At 35.1% G+C, this 17006-nt stretch overlaps 1 protein-coding gene across 1 annotated transcript; it reads right to left on the bottom strand.

The window, feature by feature from the left end:
- Window positions 1-896: 896 nt before the first annotated feature.
- On the bottom strand, window positions 897-2790 carry LOC149534560 (putative ascorbate-specific transmembrane electron transporter 2). Its single transcript, XM_089805133.1, has 4 exons — window positions 2571-2790; window positions 2093-2141; window positions 1686-1885; window positions 897-1431 (listed from the first exon to the last, which is right to left on the bottom strand). The coding sequence occupies exons 1-4, from the start codon at window positions 2721-2723 to the stop codon at window positions 1162-1164; spliced, it is 672 nt and encodes a 223-aa protein (XP_089661259.1). The 5' UTR covers window positions 2724-2790; the 3' UTR covers window positions 897-1161.
- Window positions 2791-17006: the final 14216 nt, after the last annotated feature.

Raw genomic sequence — 17006 nt, 5'->3', positions numbered from 1 at the left:
CTCATAGTTGGCAGGGCTTCAATTCAATTAAAAATAGTATATCTTAAACATGTCTACTAGACTTGCAATCATGTATAGTAAAAATAGCATGTAATTATGAAATCAGTTATAGTTACATTTGACAATTCTATCATAAAATACACTCTATTCAAAATGCCTTCTAAACTTGTAACCATTTGAAATACAACAAATTCAGCATATTATTATGACTCCAATCTTCTATATTTAACAATAGAGTAGACTGGAAATTTACAAATTCACAGTGGTTGTGTTTACAAATGAAGATACCAAACCCTTTTTAAGGACCTAATTTTGATGGTTGAATAAGCTTTATTTGATGATTATTATCATAAAATACAATTAAAGTTTACAAAAAACATAGAAGGTGAAAGGAAAATCTTTAAACAGACTATTAGAAATCATATAAGGTCATCTTGAAAATAAACTTATAAATTATAGTATCTTTTTTAAAAGGAAAAAAAAAATATAGTTTCATATTTGAATGATAATGTTGAACTAAAAGACATCTGGTTTAATGCTTTAATCTATATTGTAGACACCTAAAAAATATTGAGTTCAAATCTTTTACAATAATAATAAATAAATAAAAATATTAGATAATTAATCATAACTAAAAGATTTATTTGAAAAATAAAATTACTGTCAACATTATATATTACTAAAATTTGTAGTAATATTATGATTAATCTATAAATTTATGATATATATAGATAGATGTAGGTAAAATAGGAAAAAAACAGTGTCCAGACGATTTATAACTATATTATTAAAAAAAATTACAATATTGTAGTAACATAGATAAAAAACGATTAAAAACTGTAGAAGTAAAACCAAGTTATGAATTTTTTCTCGAGCACCAGTGCAGAGGCCTCCAATATTCTAATTAATTTGTTCTTTGCCCAGAACTTTTATACTGTAGATAAGTATAACTGTTAAAGGAAAACCATGAATTTATACATGAGAACCGGTAGTAAAGTCTCCAATGTTCTTAAATAAGGGAAACTGGTGTGTTGATATAATTGAAGGATGAATATAGCTATGTACCACAGCTCCAAGGTGAATATAGCTGTACATGAACACATATCTTTAACAATCAAAGAAAACTAGGATCTCTATTGTACTCCAAATTTACTCTCTATTTTACTCCCTTGGTAGAATGGTGGATAGAACAACCAGCATGCCAAATAAAAGGATAATAATACCGGTGGAATTGACAAGCATAGCCTGTGAACTGAACCGATTCAACCCTGAACCCTCTGAAAATGTGAGCTTCTCCAGAAGTCCCGTTTCTGCTGTAACAATTGCCATTGCATACAGGAAAAGCCCAAAAAACAAGTGCCAAGGAACCAATCTACTTCTTCTGTTCTTTGATGCGCCAGGGAAGAGGAATGCTGTGAATCCCACCACCCACTTGAAACAAATGAACAAAAACAGGGGAAAAAGTTCAGACAAGAACTATGTTTTTTAAAAATCTGTAAGAGGCTGAAATCAAAATTAATTATTATTATATATTGTGATTAATTATTAAGATTTTTCAGATAAAATACTCACAATTTACTGTTGTATTGTATTGTAGACTCTTGCCTCAAACAAGAAAATATTATCTCAAAAATTAAATAAAAATCAACCCAGAAATCAATGAGATGGGGAAAAACAAAGAATACCTGAAGACCAAACAAGGAGATGACACTAATCCCCAGCCAGGAATGCAAGCTATACATGTTCTCGATATGGCTTTCATTGTGGAACTTAAAAACTGCATATATTCCAATGGCACCCAGAATGATTGCAATGCCCATAACGGTTAAATGGACCAGTTTCTGTCTATCCTTCTTCACAGGAATTATTTTGTAAGACAAAATACCTGCACAGAAACAGGGCATGTAAATTTAAGTTTGATCTTATCACTGTATCATTCATCAAGAAAGGATCAGAGCAGATAAACATCATACACTAAGGTTTCATTCTGAGACTATAAGTGTTAAATAGTCAAAATTAACCTTTTTAAAAGCTTTTTTTTTTCTTAATATGTGATATTTAAAGATGACTGAATCGAAGTGACTGGATTTACCTTGACTGGCCACAAAAATGAAGCCAATAAACATGAAAACTGGATGCAACTGCAAAGGGTTTCAAACAATTAGCAACATACGCTAGAGAAACCCAATTATATATAAAACTAATCCTAACAAGAAGCATAAAAACAGGGTATCCTTGCTGTGAAAAAACAGCCATCACCCATAACATGAAAGCTCACACTAAGTCTATAAGACAAAGCTGTACTTTGATTTTAAATCTAAATCTAGAAACATCTTATAAAAGTTTGCTGAGTGCTATAAGTAGATTGTGTTTCAGTTTTTGTACACTATGTGATCTATCATCTTTTGTTTCCTTAAGCTCTTTCATTCTGATGATAGATCCAAAACATTGATACAAAAATTGGAACAACAAACATCATGAATTGCAGAAAACTACTATCTTCTATCTTATAAAAGCCCTCATTTTGAAAGTTTCTGAATAGAACAGCAGGTGAAAAAGAGGAATCTAACATTGAATATACGCTGTTTATTGTTAGAGTGGAAGGCCAATCCTCCACCATAGTGGAGAACCCAATAAAGCACCAGAACACAAGCTGTTATTCCAAATATCTGAACAAGCAAAATCACAGGCCTAGCTGTGATGCCAAAGCGACTCTTATCCATTTCTTAGCTGATCTTCCTCTCCAGATTCAGACCACTGATTTCTTCCCTCCCTTTTCTTGACAAATCTCAAGAAAAAAACTTGTTACAGAATGCCCTTTATCTAGTCTGACAGAAAAGACCACAATATATTCCCCTACACAAAGACTTCTTCATGTCCTTATCACTCCACACAACTGGACATTGCCTCCCTTTTCACAACTAAGAACCCCCCCTAACTAGAAACAAATTGTGAAGTAGACAATGTTTTGGAACAGCTAGATGCAGCTAATATTTGGAGCATAGTTGGAAAGGCCTGTCAATTGAATATTCCAAAGTCATTTCCCAAGAACAAAGTTGTGGGCCTGCCATGGATGGTGACTTTTTTACTTGGGGGAAAGCTCCCTGTTTGTGCCTTTTGTACTTGTTAGACTCTTCTGTTCACTGCCATGGCTCTTCAACCATTCAACTGTCCTCAGTCACGCTTTCCTTATGGCTGAGGAAAAGCATCCTTTTCAGAAAGATGCATTTCACCACCGCCTAAAGCACGGCATTTTCATTTTCTTACGTGCCAAATATTTCCCTCCACTTGATAGATTTTTCTTATCTTATCTGGTATATGATTCAAAGCTTTTTGGCTTCGGGTGTCCCAAGTAATTATGAGACAAAGATTCGTGATATTATGGTGGATTTTACTGAAAGCTAGAAATTGTATCATGTGATCTAACATTAATGAAACATCTCCACTTGCTAGAGTTTCTTCCGAGCTAATGAAATTTGATGTCATAGGTTTCCTCACCTTTCGACTGTATTACAGCTTAAAAATTTATTATAGAGTATAAATTGATATCTTATGTCTTATAAAACTGATTTAACCATTTTTTCAATATTCAAATCTGCAAGGCCAAAGATCGAGCATAGACAAAGCTTGGAGTACAAAGGCCCGAGAGAACGAACCTTGGTAATCGCTTCGAAAGATTTTTTATTTTTTTTAAAAACAAATTTTGATAATCATTCTAAAAGCATTTTTTTATTTTTTTATTTTGATAAGGTTAGTATATAATTGTTAATAAATTTTTAACTACAGTTGCATAAAGTTACTATAAAATTATGTTTCAACATTTTATTTTGTTAATATTAAAAATGGAGTTGTTATTTTTATTTATTTTAAATATACTGTTACATAAAATGTTATAGTAGACGTACACATATGGTTAGGGTTAGAGTTACCATTAGAGTTAATGTTACCTTAGGGTTAGAATTAGGTTAGGGTTAGAGTTAGGGTTAGGGTTTGAGCTAGGGTTAGAGTTAGGGTTATGGTTAGGGTTAGGGTTAGAGTTATGCTTATGGTTAAGGTTAAGGTTAGGGCTAGGGTTAAGGTTACGATTACGATTAGAATTAGGGTTAGGGTTTGAATCAAATTTAAAGTTAAAGTTAGATTTAGGGTTAGGGTTAGAGTACAATTATGCTAGAGTTAGATTTAGGGTTAGGGTTAGGGTCCAGGTTAGTGTTAGAGTTAGGGTTAGAGTTAGAGTTAGAGATGGGGCTAGAGAAAGGGTTAGAATTAGGGTTATGGTTAGGTTTACAATTAGAGTTAGGGTTATATTTAGGGTTAACATTCAGGGTTGTAGTTAGAGTCACGATTAAGGTTAGGGTTCAAGTACAATTATTTACATTAAGTAATAAATGAAAATTGAAAGATGTGAATTCACTATATGGAGCATATTTTTATTTAGGGAGTTAGGGTTAGGGTTTGACTCAGGGTTAGATTGGCTAGGGTTACATTACAATTATGCTAGAGTTAGATTTAGGGTTAGAGTTAGGGGTAGGGTTAGGGTTAGAGTTAAGGTTAGAGTTAGAGATAAGGGTATAGAAAGTGCTAGAATTAGGGTTAGGGTACAATTATTCACATTAAGTAATAAGTAATAATTGAAAGATGTGAATTCACTATATGGAGGATATTTTTATTTAGGATTAAGGGAAGGGTGGGAGTTAGGGTTTGTTAGCATGAATGTTGATTCTATGGGGGAGCATTGCAAAATAGTGTTATGACTATGTTTGTCATTGATGACAACATAGTAATGAGTTTGTAAATGACTGACAAAGTTGCAGATTGTGATTTGTGTATTAAGGACATCACATTGCACATCTACTTATGCACAATTTCTAGCATATACTATAGCATGTATTTGACATGTGGACGATTGTGCAGAACTCGAATCAACAATGTACGGAAGATACTGATGATTTACAGAGAACCGTAGGGAAACAAAGCATTGGGAAAATAGTCTCTATTGTATGATCGATATAGCACATTATATTTGGAATGAAAGTTTGCACAGTTAACTGGAGAAAATATATTGACCAATGATGATGTCAGCAAGTGCACAGGTATGGAAGTCACATGTGTGAAAGTTTGGGTATAACTGTGAGCCGACAACATTAATTAAATGTGTATTTCATTTAATCAACGTATGGTAAAATGTGAAGCCAACTCAAGGATTTAATATTGAGTGTGGTGTAAAGGAAAGATGTTTTTCGAGTTTTAGACATCATGATTGAGATCGATGAATAGAGCAGAGTTACAAATTGTGAAGTAGTAGAGTAGAATGATTTGCTAATGTGTGTAAGTGACCTTAAGGGTTATTGTTGATGGTTAAGAGCTCCAGATTTGATTGCATGATCTGAAGGTGAAGAATTCCAACGTACTGGACAAAGGAAGAAGCAAAAGATTGTCACACATCTATTATTATGAAAGGAATAGTATCGAGATCAATTGGATAGTGGGTTTGTTGATCTGATCCTGAAGTTGTTTGGACGGTGGGTTCAGTTGCCTTCTACAACTCCTAATAGGGTTGTAATCTCCTAATAAGGATTCAAAGTCTCCTAACCGGAACTCTTTGTACTAAGCATTGTAATAGACTCCTAACAGGGTCCATCCTCTAACAAGGAATATTCAGATTAGTACATTATTTTGTGGGCATCATTCCCATTGGGGTTTTCCCTCTAATCAAGGGTTTCCCTAGTCAACATATCTGGTGTAATTGTGTATGCACATTTCTTTATGATTGTTGTTCACTTTGGTTGAATAATTAAGAATTGTTTAAGATTAATATACAATTGATTCCCCCCCGCCCCCCCCTAGTTATATTGGTGGTCAACTGTTTCTAACAATTGGTATCAGAGCTTCAGGTCCTTGAAGGGAAGTTTAACAACTTTGGGAGATCCATGGCAAATCTGTTTAGGAAGGAAAGTCCTAGATTCGATGGCACAAACTACAATAGCTGGAAGGATAAAATGAAGACTCATCTCTTGTGCATGGGTCTAGGATATTGTCTTGTAACCAAGACATCTAGAAACATTGTAGAAGAAGACAATCTTGAAACCTGTACCGAGGAATAGAGAGAAGTGTTTATGTGCAACATAAGGGCAAGAGAAGCAATATTGTCAACATTACCTGAAAGTGAGTATAGTCAGGTAAAAAAATTCAAAACATCTCATGAAATTTGGAAAAATTTAGAGGCTAATTATGAGGGTGATACACATGCAAAAAGGGTTAGATTAAAAAATTTGCATTGTGCATTCCAAGATGCTAGAATAATGGAAGATGAATCTGTAAGGAGCTATATTGGCAAAATATCTGAGATTGTTGCAGGAATCACATTTCTTGGTGGAAATAAATCTAATGATGAAGTGATATGGAAAATCTTGAAAAGTTTGACACCACCTTTAAAGATAGTAGCACAAATAATTTAGCTAATGATACCTTGTACTACTAATTTCACCAAAGAGACATTGCTTGGTAGATTGGAAGTTGCAGAATTTGATCTAAAATAGTTTGGAGAATTGGAAAAAGTTGAGACAATATTTAGTGCACTAAATATAAAACCTAGTTTAGCAAGGAACATAAAAGTGCAGGGAAACATTGCCAGCATCAGCAAGTCCATTTAGGAAAATATCCAAGAGGGAGTAGCTCTTCTTGTGGAAAGAGAATAAGATGGTAAGAATATCTTCAAATGTTGGACATGTAATGAATATGGTCATTATGCATATAAGTGTCCTAAAAGAGAAAGAAAGTATAAGGGAAGTTTCAAGTGTAGAAGACCTAGAAATTTTTTATATGCTAATGAAGAAGAAGAAGAAGAAGAGGAATCTGATCAAAACATGAGTGAAGATGAATTAGGATTCGTAGCTATAGAGGAGGATGATCTTGATAGAGAGATCAGAGAAGAAAGTGTGTTGATCTCACAAGTTGAAAAGAAAGACTGGATCATTGATAGTGGATGTTCACATCACATGACTAGTAATATGAGAAAATTTGTCAAATTTAGAAGTCATGATGGAGGAATTTTCAGAGTAGGAAACAATGTAGCCTGTCACATTATGGGAATTGGATCTATCACACTTGATGGAAAAATATACACTAATGATGTTTATTTTGTTGATGGACTGAAACATAACTTGTTGAGTGTTGGACAACTTATGGGCAAAGGTTATCAATTGCAGTTTGGTAATGACACATATATTATCAATAACAAGGAAGGAAAACTACTTGGTACTGGCACAAGAACTAGAGGTAATGTATTTCAGCTAAACTCCACTAAAATAACATGTTTGGTAGCTAAGATTGACAACAGTTGGTTATGGCACAGAAGATTTCATCATATTAACTTTGATAACCTTGTGAAGGCCAGTAATACACTTGCTATAAGAGATTGACCTAAGATCACTAAGCCCACTGACACTATTTGTTAGGAATGTATTTTGGCTAAGTAGAAGAGAATCTCATTTCCTAGCAAGTAGTTTTGTACTAAACAAAAGCTGGAACTGATTCATATACATCTAAGTGGTCCTGCTAGAACAAGAGGATTCTATGGAGAAAGGTACTTTATGATTTTTGTTGATGATTTTACTAGAATGATCTGGGTAGCTTTTCTTAAAGAAAAATCAAAAGCATTTGATAAATTCAAGATATTTAAGAACAAAGTTGAGAATGAATCTGGAGTTATAATCAAGAGCTTAAGATCAGATAGAGGAGGAGAATTCACCTCTAGAGAATTCAATATCTATTGTGAAGAGCATGGCATCAGGAGACAACTATCTTTACCCCATACACCTAAGAAGAATGGGATTTCTGAAAGAAGAAACAAATCAATTTTTGAACCAGCAAGGGCTATGTTATTTGAGAATGATGTACCAAAGACTTTTTGGAGAGAAACAGTCAATACATTAGTAGACACACTGAACAGAGTGCAGATTAAGAAAGGTATGGAAAAAACACCTTATGAGCTATGGTTTAGTCACTCACCATTAGTCAAGTACTTCAAAATATTTGGAAGCAAATGTTACATCAAAAGAGATGATGATATTAGTAAGTTTGATCCAAGGAGCGATGAAGGTATGTTTCTTGGCTATTCATTAAAAAGTAAAACATGTAGGTGTTTCAACTATAGAACAAAAACTATAGTAGAGTGTGCACATGTTAAAATTGATGAAAAGTTTGGCACCAAGGAAAAGATAATGGATTATAACTTTGATGGAGATGATTACTCTAGAATGACTAATACAAGTAATGAGTTATTTCTCAAGACTAACAAGGACTTGCAGAATAATGTACAAATTGAAGATGTAAGAGAAGAATAGATTGCAGTACCTGGAATAAGAGTTGAAGTAGCAATTCCTACCCCAAATAGGAACTTGATAAGAAATCATCCTGCTGATCAGATAATAGGAAGTAAAGAAAAGGGAGTAATGACAAGGAGCAGAATTAATGAAGAACTATGTCTAATATCTCAAGTAGAACCAAGAAGCGCAGATAAAGCAATCAAAGATGTTTATTGGATAAGATCAATGGAGGAAGAACTCCAGTAGATAATTAAAAATGAAACATGGAAATTAGTTCCTAGACCTAAGGACAAAAATGTGATTGGCACAAAATGGGTATTCAAAAATAAAAATGAATGAACAGAGAGAAGTAATAAGAAACAAAGCAAGAATTGTATACAAAGGTTACTCTCAGCAAGAAGGAACTAACTATGAGGAGACATATGCTCATGTTGCTAGAATGGAAGCAGTCAAGATGTAAGAATTTTAAGGTATATCGAATGGATGTTAAGTTAGCATTCTTCAATGGAGAACTTGAAGAAGAATTTTACATTGAACAACTAGAGGGTTTTCCTTTAACAGAAGAAAAGGATATGGTTTGTAGACTAAAGAAAGCATTGTATGGATTAAAGAAAGCACCAAGAACTTGGTATGCAAGGTTGGACAAATACTTTGCAAAGCTTGGATTTTCTAAAGGAACAACAGATAATAACTTGTACTTGAAGGAAATAGAAGATGGTTTGCTAATAATTATTGTATTTGTTGATGACATCATTTTTGGTGGAACTGATGAAGCTAGTAAAAATTTCTCAAAAAAAATGAAGAACGAGTTTAAGATGAGCATGATAGGAGAAATAAAAAAATTTCTTGGGATTGTAGATTGTTCAGAACAAAGAGGGTATCTTTATCTCTTAAACCAAGTACTTAAAAGATTTGTTGAAAAGATTTGGACTAGAAAATTGTAAATCTATTGGAACTCCTATGGTAACTAGTCATAAGTTATCAAGCAAAGATGGGATGCCTACTATTGAACAAAAGAAGTACAGATCTATGATTGGAGGATTGCAATATCTCACTCATAGTAGACTAGATATTGTGTAATGCCCTGCCCAGAGATCCTTGGAATAAGGATTCAATACAAGCCAAGATTTTTATTTTTTTTACAAGTATGAATGCACATGACAACATCATACAAAGATCACAAAAATTGCAACGAAAGACTTTGCCACAATCCCGACAACCAAGGAATCTCCAAATGTCACTAACAAACTAACCAAAATGACTAATGACGAAGAATGCATAACTGAATTCAAATCAAACACATTTCGAATTCAAAATATGACACCAAAGGATAGAAGAACGTCTAAGAGGGTACCCCAAAGAACTCCCAAAAAGTTTGGATCAAACCAAAAAGTGCTTGTTACCTTCCCACACAGGTCTTTGCGAAAAATCTCAGCGATACTTTAATATAGCACTGGAAAGTATCGTGTATCATTCCTAAAGAAGGAGGGTGACACTTTTAGGGATTGGGTGATACATCTCTTGAAGGCATGTGATACTTTAAAGGTATCATATGACAGTTCCTACAAGGAGGTCCGATACTGGAAAGTATCGCATGATATTTCTCCAAGAGGCGTGTGATAGATACAGGGGATGCATGACACAATTCAATGGATGTGCGATACAATATTGTATTACACCATGCTGATAAATGGTCACCCAGGGAATTAAAGAAACACTTAAAGACAAACAATAGACTAAAAATGAGTTTAGAACATCCACACCAGGGAGTACCGGATCCACATAGATTGAGGAGTGAACCCTCGAGTGCATAAACAACAAGATGCCATGAAACAGGAAAGAGGAACATCTATCCATCTAAACCAAAGTAGTAAAAAATGTATTAAAAGAAACATCATAGTGAACATAAGCAACATCACAATGTACAGAAATAACATCACAATAACCAAACAACCAAACTAAGTACGCAGTTCCTCCCAACCGTTAATAGCATCATAAGACCATCATGGATCCTAGCCATCCCTCGTACGTAACATCCCAAGCCACTGATTAGATTGTCGGTACTATCATAATAGGGATGTCACTACTAAAATATGCTACAATATAAGCACAAATAAATCTAACATGCTAGTAGTAAGGCATAAGATAATCCTTCAAGTAGATAACATCACCTATCACTTGCTAAACATCAATAAGAAATAGATATACCAACAAAGCAATACACATCATCTAAAAATATGCCAAACATCATAATATAGGAATGCGTCAAATAAACTAACATCATCTAAATATGATATCCAAGCATTCCAATGAAAGCATAAATCACAAGAAAGCCTACTTCAGAACTTGAAGTGTCAAGTAAAAATATCCAACAATGGTCACACTAGGATAAAAGATCATCTCTATACACTGGTCCCTAGCAGTGGTAGAGGTAGCTACACCTCCCAACCACGTGGCACCCATAGGTCCACACCTGACATGCTGATGAAGATAATGATCCAACCACAAACACACCAAAAACAACATCCATGGTTAACACTCACGCCAGATATCATGATGGTTGTAACCAAGAACCTAAAACCATGCAAGGAGTACAGGTCCTGGTCAGACACTCAATAGGCTACAAAGTAGAGGCTGACATCATGGAGAGTTTCTTGGCATCGAAAAGCCCAAGCTTAGATCATGTGGATTTAGCATCCCTCAATAGAATGGCTTGGCATAACATTTTATTACCACTCGCATATTTTATTTAGTTATCACTTATTTAAAAACTTCTTCAGTCAAACAAGAAATGGACACCAGGATGCATGACATAAGCCCCCTCCATATGCCACCCTACCCTACCCATGCTCATCCTATGACAAGTGCCCATGGGCATGCATATTCCAAACCCAACCCCAATGATCATAACTTCTAGAAGTACCATAGAAGATCGAGCCCCGCAAGTCACCTGACAATTGTACGTGCACGTACTCATGTGTGACACACCACCATCATGAAGATCATAACATAAGGACTAGATGAGAACACAAAGAAAAATATAACACCCAATTGAAAGAAACACAAGAGGACAGATTCTACACAAATCCCAAAGCCAAATAAAACCATACATCATGAAATCACTCTATCAGCCTCAATCTGAGAGTATGGATTCTACACGAATCCCAATGATACAACAAGACCAAACATCATGAACTCACTCAACCGGCCTTAATCTGGGAGTATGGATTCTACACGAATCTTAGTGTCCACAAAACAATAACAAGGGTCCAAAATAAAAAAAAATAACAATACGTATAAAAATCACTCAATCGAACACAACGTTAGGAGTATGGATGCGACACACATCCCAATAAAACATAAAAGTGCAATAGTGGTCTGACTGATATCCAAACATATCATTCAGGTCCACAACCCACATTGTGCCAAGAAAACTTGAGAAAATAGGGTGGCACACAAAACGAGGTAAAAATCCCAAAATTTTGGAAAACATCAAAATTAAAACCCATTTGGCCTTTGGGTACAAAAACCCCAAAACTCCAAAAATAATCAAGTTCAAACACTGTATTCAAAAATAGCCAGCATAACAAAGTAAAACCCCAAACCCTCATCCCGAAAAATAGGGAAATTTTCATACCCAACCAACTGAGTAGAACCAGCAAACAAAAATAGAAAGGAACACTAGTTCTTAGCCTCCAAACAAACGGCTACCAAAAATAGAAACAAAAATAGAGCAGAAACAATAAAATAGGAAAGCCCTACCTCACAGCTAAAAGGGCAAAATGGGAATCTGAACCATAAAATAAATAGCAAGAAGAAGTTGCTGAAAATTGTGACAATCCAAGGTTTCCCCGAGCTAGATCCAACGAGCTCAATCTCGTGATGATCCCACGCCTGTAGCTCCCACAATGAACAAAATAGTAAATCCTCATGAAGAGGATTTTGGGTTTTACTCTCTAACTTTATAATTCAAAAGTGAGAAATGAGGAACTAAATTCCTTTTTGGATATTTATTCACTTTTCAAGTGAATAATCGATTAGGGAAAATAACTAGCCAACCTAGTTAAACCCCGAATCGACCCAAACGAAAATAGGCTATTCCTAAAAATAGGAATTCATCTATGACAAAGCTGCTAGAAATTAAAATAAATCAATTAAAAAGCCTGAAAACCCAAAAAAACAGAAATCTCTTTAATCACATAATGCAAATGAGTTTAGATTTAATAATCACCGAAAGGTTTAATTTAACAATTAAAATAAGGATACATCAACCATACAAGAGCGACATTGGTAAAATATGAATAGTTGAATCACTAACTCCATGTGCCACTGCCAGGGATATAAAGCTTGCCCACTAAACAACACGATCAAGTGCAATTGCATATAATAACATAGCTGAAGCAATAAATGCATTAAATCACCTAATTTAACCATTTATTTAATTATATTAAAATAATCTATTTACATCACTCACGTTTGCATAAAGCATAACAACACAGGAATGAAGTAAATAACCATAGCATTAAATCCATCACATAACATAATCAGAGATACGCCAAATACTGGATAACCAGATATCATCATAAAAATACAATGGCATCATCATGCAAAAATGATCAAATGAATAGTGTAGTATTCTAACATCTATGATATTGAAATCAAGGTATAACATCCAACCCTCGGGTCAGTGCAAATGAAAAATATAACATGAGTACAAAATATCTCTCAGATCAGAATATAACAAGGTAAATATCCGCAGCACATAACCAATGAATCCAACATGGACAATCCATTTCTAATCATTTAAGCATTTAATAGTGGTTGTTTAAACAAGAACAACAAAGGTCACATAAAACACATAAGTGAACACAGTCATAAACATGACTAATGACTGCTACAGTAACCTAGTCCAGTGTAGCATGGTAATAGTACACAGTGCAATCTGTGCACACATCTTAGGGTAATCATGGAACAACCTCATGATACCACAGCGATCCTGGTAACCACTAGCACAAACCTCAGTGAACCATAAATCACATCATAATCTCATATATCAGTCAAAAGCATAATCAAGGAAACTAATAGAAAAACATACATCAAATCACCTCTACGATGTAGACCACTCATGGTTACAATCATGATCCATCACAACAAAAGATCAACAAGGTTGCATCCATTAGGATGACCTACAAAAGTCAAATGGGAGAGGCACTACATCATCCCCCCCAAAGACTAGGCTTACTCTTGGAAGCCTACAATCCAAGAATAGAAACCAAAACACATCAAAAACCAAAAGTCAAAACTAAGCAATAGGAATGACTCAAAAAACTCTCCACAAGTCAAACCAAATCACTCTAACATTCTCAAACCATCTCATCAACCCCCAAATCGGTCAACCATAAGAGAAAGGTGTCACATTGACACAAGGTCCTCCAACAAGGAACCTTCTAGGTGCTAGGAAAAACCCATCTAGCCATAAAGTCAACAATACAAGGTAAGGAAGAAGCCACTCCACCTCGTCAATAGGTGCCCCAGCTAAACATGCGCCTACCATGTGACCACAAAATAAGGTCAAAACACAACACACTCCCAACAACAGTTGGAATCATGGGGAAGAACCATCCCAAAATTCCCAAGAATACCATCTTGTCACACATGATCATTCTGGAATCCACGTAAACTCACCCTTGAACAAGAGGATGACAATTTACCTACAAAATCACACACTCCAAAAAGGATACTCACCACTACCAACCACCAAGCATAGGAGCACAACACCCCTCCAAAGGACAAAAGCTAAACTACCACTGGGAACTAGGGTTACACAATCCAACCAGACAAGATATCACCTTTCCACAAGGTTGCAAAGACTTTCATCAGTGGACACAATATTGCAAAATATTCATACCAACTCATAAGATGGTATCATGTGTCCAATGATACCATGTCCCTCTAGCACCATACTGGGAATACCACACCCAACCTACCGCTAAACTCAATCTTCAACCTCAAGTCAATGGTCAATGAGAAAACTTGACTGAGATAATCCTCTTGAAGAAATAAGCTTAGGGAGAAAGAACTACAGACTATTAGGACTAAGAGGGAGTCTCTCACAACCTCTACACTAAAACAACCCAAGATGCATTAGGAAACTCACCATTCCACCAACCATCAACATACTCATCTAAAAACACTAACTGAGCTAGAGGCATAACTATGCTAACCTACTCTCTCAAGAGATAAAAGGATATGTAGATGTGCTAAAGACAACATCCAAAAAGGAGAATCTAGACTCATCAAAGAGCTGAGTCACTCCCAAATGATAAGGCAACATCATCCTCAAACAAGGAATGCTCACAAACTACACTTCACCTCACAAGGGGGGTTAGTGCAATAGGAAACACACAAACCCAAGCACAAACCCCAACAAGTACCTTGTAGATTATGAATACTAGATAACTCTTCCATTAAGAATAACATGAAGAGTTAAACTTATCCAATGGCCATAACTATGATATGTCATGATTGAATTGGTCTCTACTTGAAAAGGTACTTGGAACATCGATTAGCAACTCTAGAAGTGCGAAGAGATGCTTGTTGTTCCCTAGGAAAAATCTTGCATAAGCACAGTCTCACACAAAGTTTCTCAACAAACCAGGTGAGAAAGTGCATGACCACTAGTTTCTCACACAAAATTTCCAATCAGCACAAAACTGTCTTCACTCTGGAGGCCATAACTTTCACATCCATACTCAAATTGACTTCATTCAAAAAAAGTTAGAAAGATATCAACGAGGCCAATGACATGATGGAGCTAAGAGAGTCCTAAGACCTAAGAGTTTGAGTCACTACTCAAGACAAAACCACATAGGTAAAAACAATAGTCTTGATCACCAAGACAAGCAATGGATGAAATGTCCAAAACCACTCAAGAACACACATGCCCAAAACAACATAAGACATAGAATGAAAGGTAATTCACACACTAAAATCATCATTACTTATCTTTCATAATTTCATTAATTAAACATAATATAAGCACTAATGCACAATGAAACTGAAAGGTTTTCAAAGCAAGGGTTCAAGAGTCACTTACTATAAAACAAGTGCATATCTTTTCAATTTCTTTCAAGAATAACATTACATTTACTCATCTTTTAAACCATCCAATTACATCAACAACTTAAATATATCAAAGACACACTAGCATGTTCTCCATGATATTATCCCTTATACGTACTACCAGAGGTTCGAAATGAACATGGTAGAGTCACAACACACAACTAGGCAGCAGTTAAAACACATTCAAAATAGTCATCAAGAACCAAAACAAAAGTCCAAATGGGTAATGTCAATTCCAACAGTAAATCACAAAGAGCTCATTTCAACAATAATTCAAGTGTGAAAATAGCCACAAAAGTGAGCAATAGAGAAAATTTGATGACTATTCCAAGAGAGAAAAATACTAAAAACCAATGCTAGCCAAATGACATGAGGAAAGTACCTCCAGCCAAATAAAATAAGACATCAATCAAATCACATTACATGTGATGACTGAGGGCAATCACACAAGAGGGATAAACCACCACACAAAGCTAAGGGATACATTATCCTAGCAGTGTAAGAGAACACACTCACACACATTAAGCAATATACCATCAAAAAATCTCATGCATATGCAGAAAACAATAATTTCCTTAATTATTTTCCATGTAATGCAACATTTAGATATTCACCAATTTAATGCAAATTTCCATAAGCTTAAGAAGTAATGAGATTGGGGACTTAAGCCATTAACCCAAGGATATAATGCAAAACCTACTCCTTTGCAATGATTCACAATAAACACTCATTTCTCAACGAAAGGAACCATTTCATTACTATAATGATAAAACTCAGAATCACAAATAAGATTCATTTATTTACTTACAATAGGAGAAATCAAGGAAACAATGCACCTTTCTCCACAAGGAGAAACAAGAAGGCACTCAAAGCCAACATAAGGACACCAATCAGTGGTTCCATGCAAAAGGGTCACACAAGCAACCAACCAAACAAGGCAAATTGATTCCATCTAGAAAACAAGGGAAGACACACTTTTCTCCTCACATTGATCTGGTTGCATCTACTAGACAAGTAGGTCCATCACAAGTAGATACCAAAGTAACAAAGATCACGAGTTCTCACCTGGACACTCACACTCACACATGAAGCACCAACCATATGGGCAACATATACACAGAGATTCCAATGTTTGAACATGGGCTCTGATACCAGATGTAATGCCCCACCCAGAGATCCTTGGAATAAGGATTCAATACAAGCCAAGATTTTTTTTTTTTATAAGTATGAATGCACATGACAACATCATACAAGGATCACAAAGATCGCAACAGAAGACTTCACCACAATCTCGACAACCAACGAATCTTCGAACATCACTAACAAACTGACCAAAATGACCGATGACAAAGAACACATAATTAAATTCGAATCAAATACATTCTTAATTCAAATTGCGACACCAAAGGACTAAAGAACACCTAAGAGGGTACCCCAAACAACTACCGAATTTTTTGAATCAAACTGAAAAGTGCTCATTGCCTGCTTGCATAAGTCTTTGCAAAAAATCTTGGCAATACTTTAATACAACACTGGAAAGTATTGTGTGACATTCCTAAA

The sequence above is a fragment of the Cupressus sempervirens genome, chromosome 10 (assembly GCF_028749045.1).
Source record: "Cupressus sempervirens isolate cs-2001-9-10 chromosome 10, ASM2874904v1, whole genome shotgun sequence".
NCBI classification, from domain to species: domain Eukaryota; kingdom Viridiplantae; phylum Streptophyta; class Pinopsida; order Cupressales; family Cupressaceae; genus Cupressus; species Cupressus sempervirens.
Note: the sequence above shows the minus strand (reverse complement) of the source record. Positions and strands in the feature narration are given on the sequence as shown.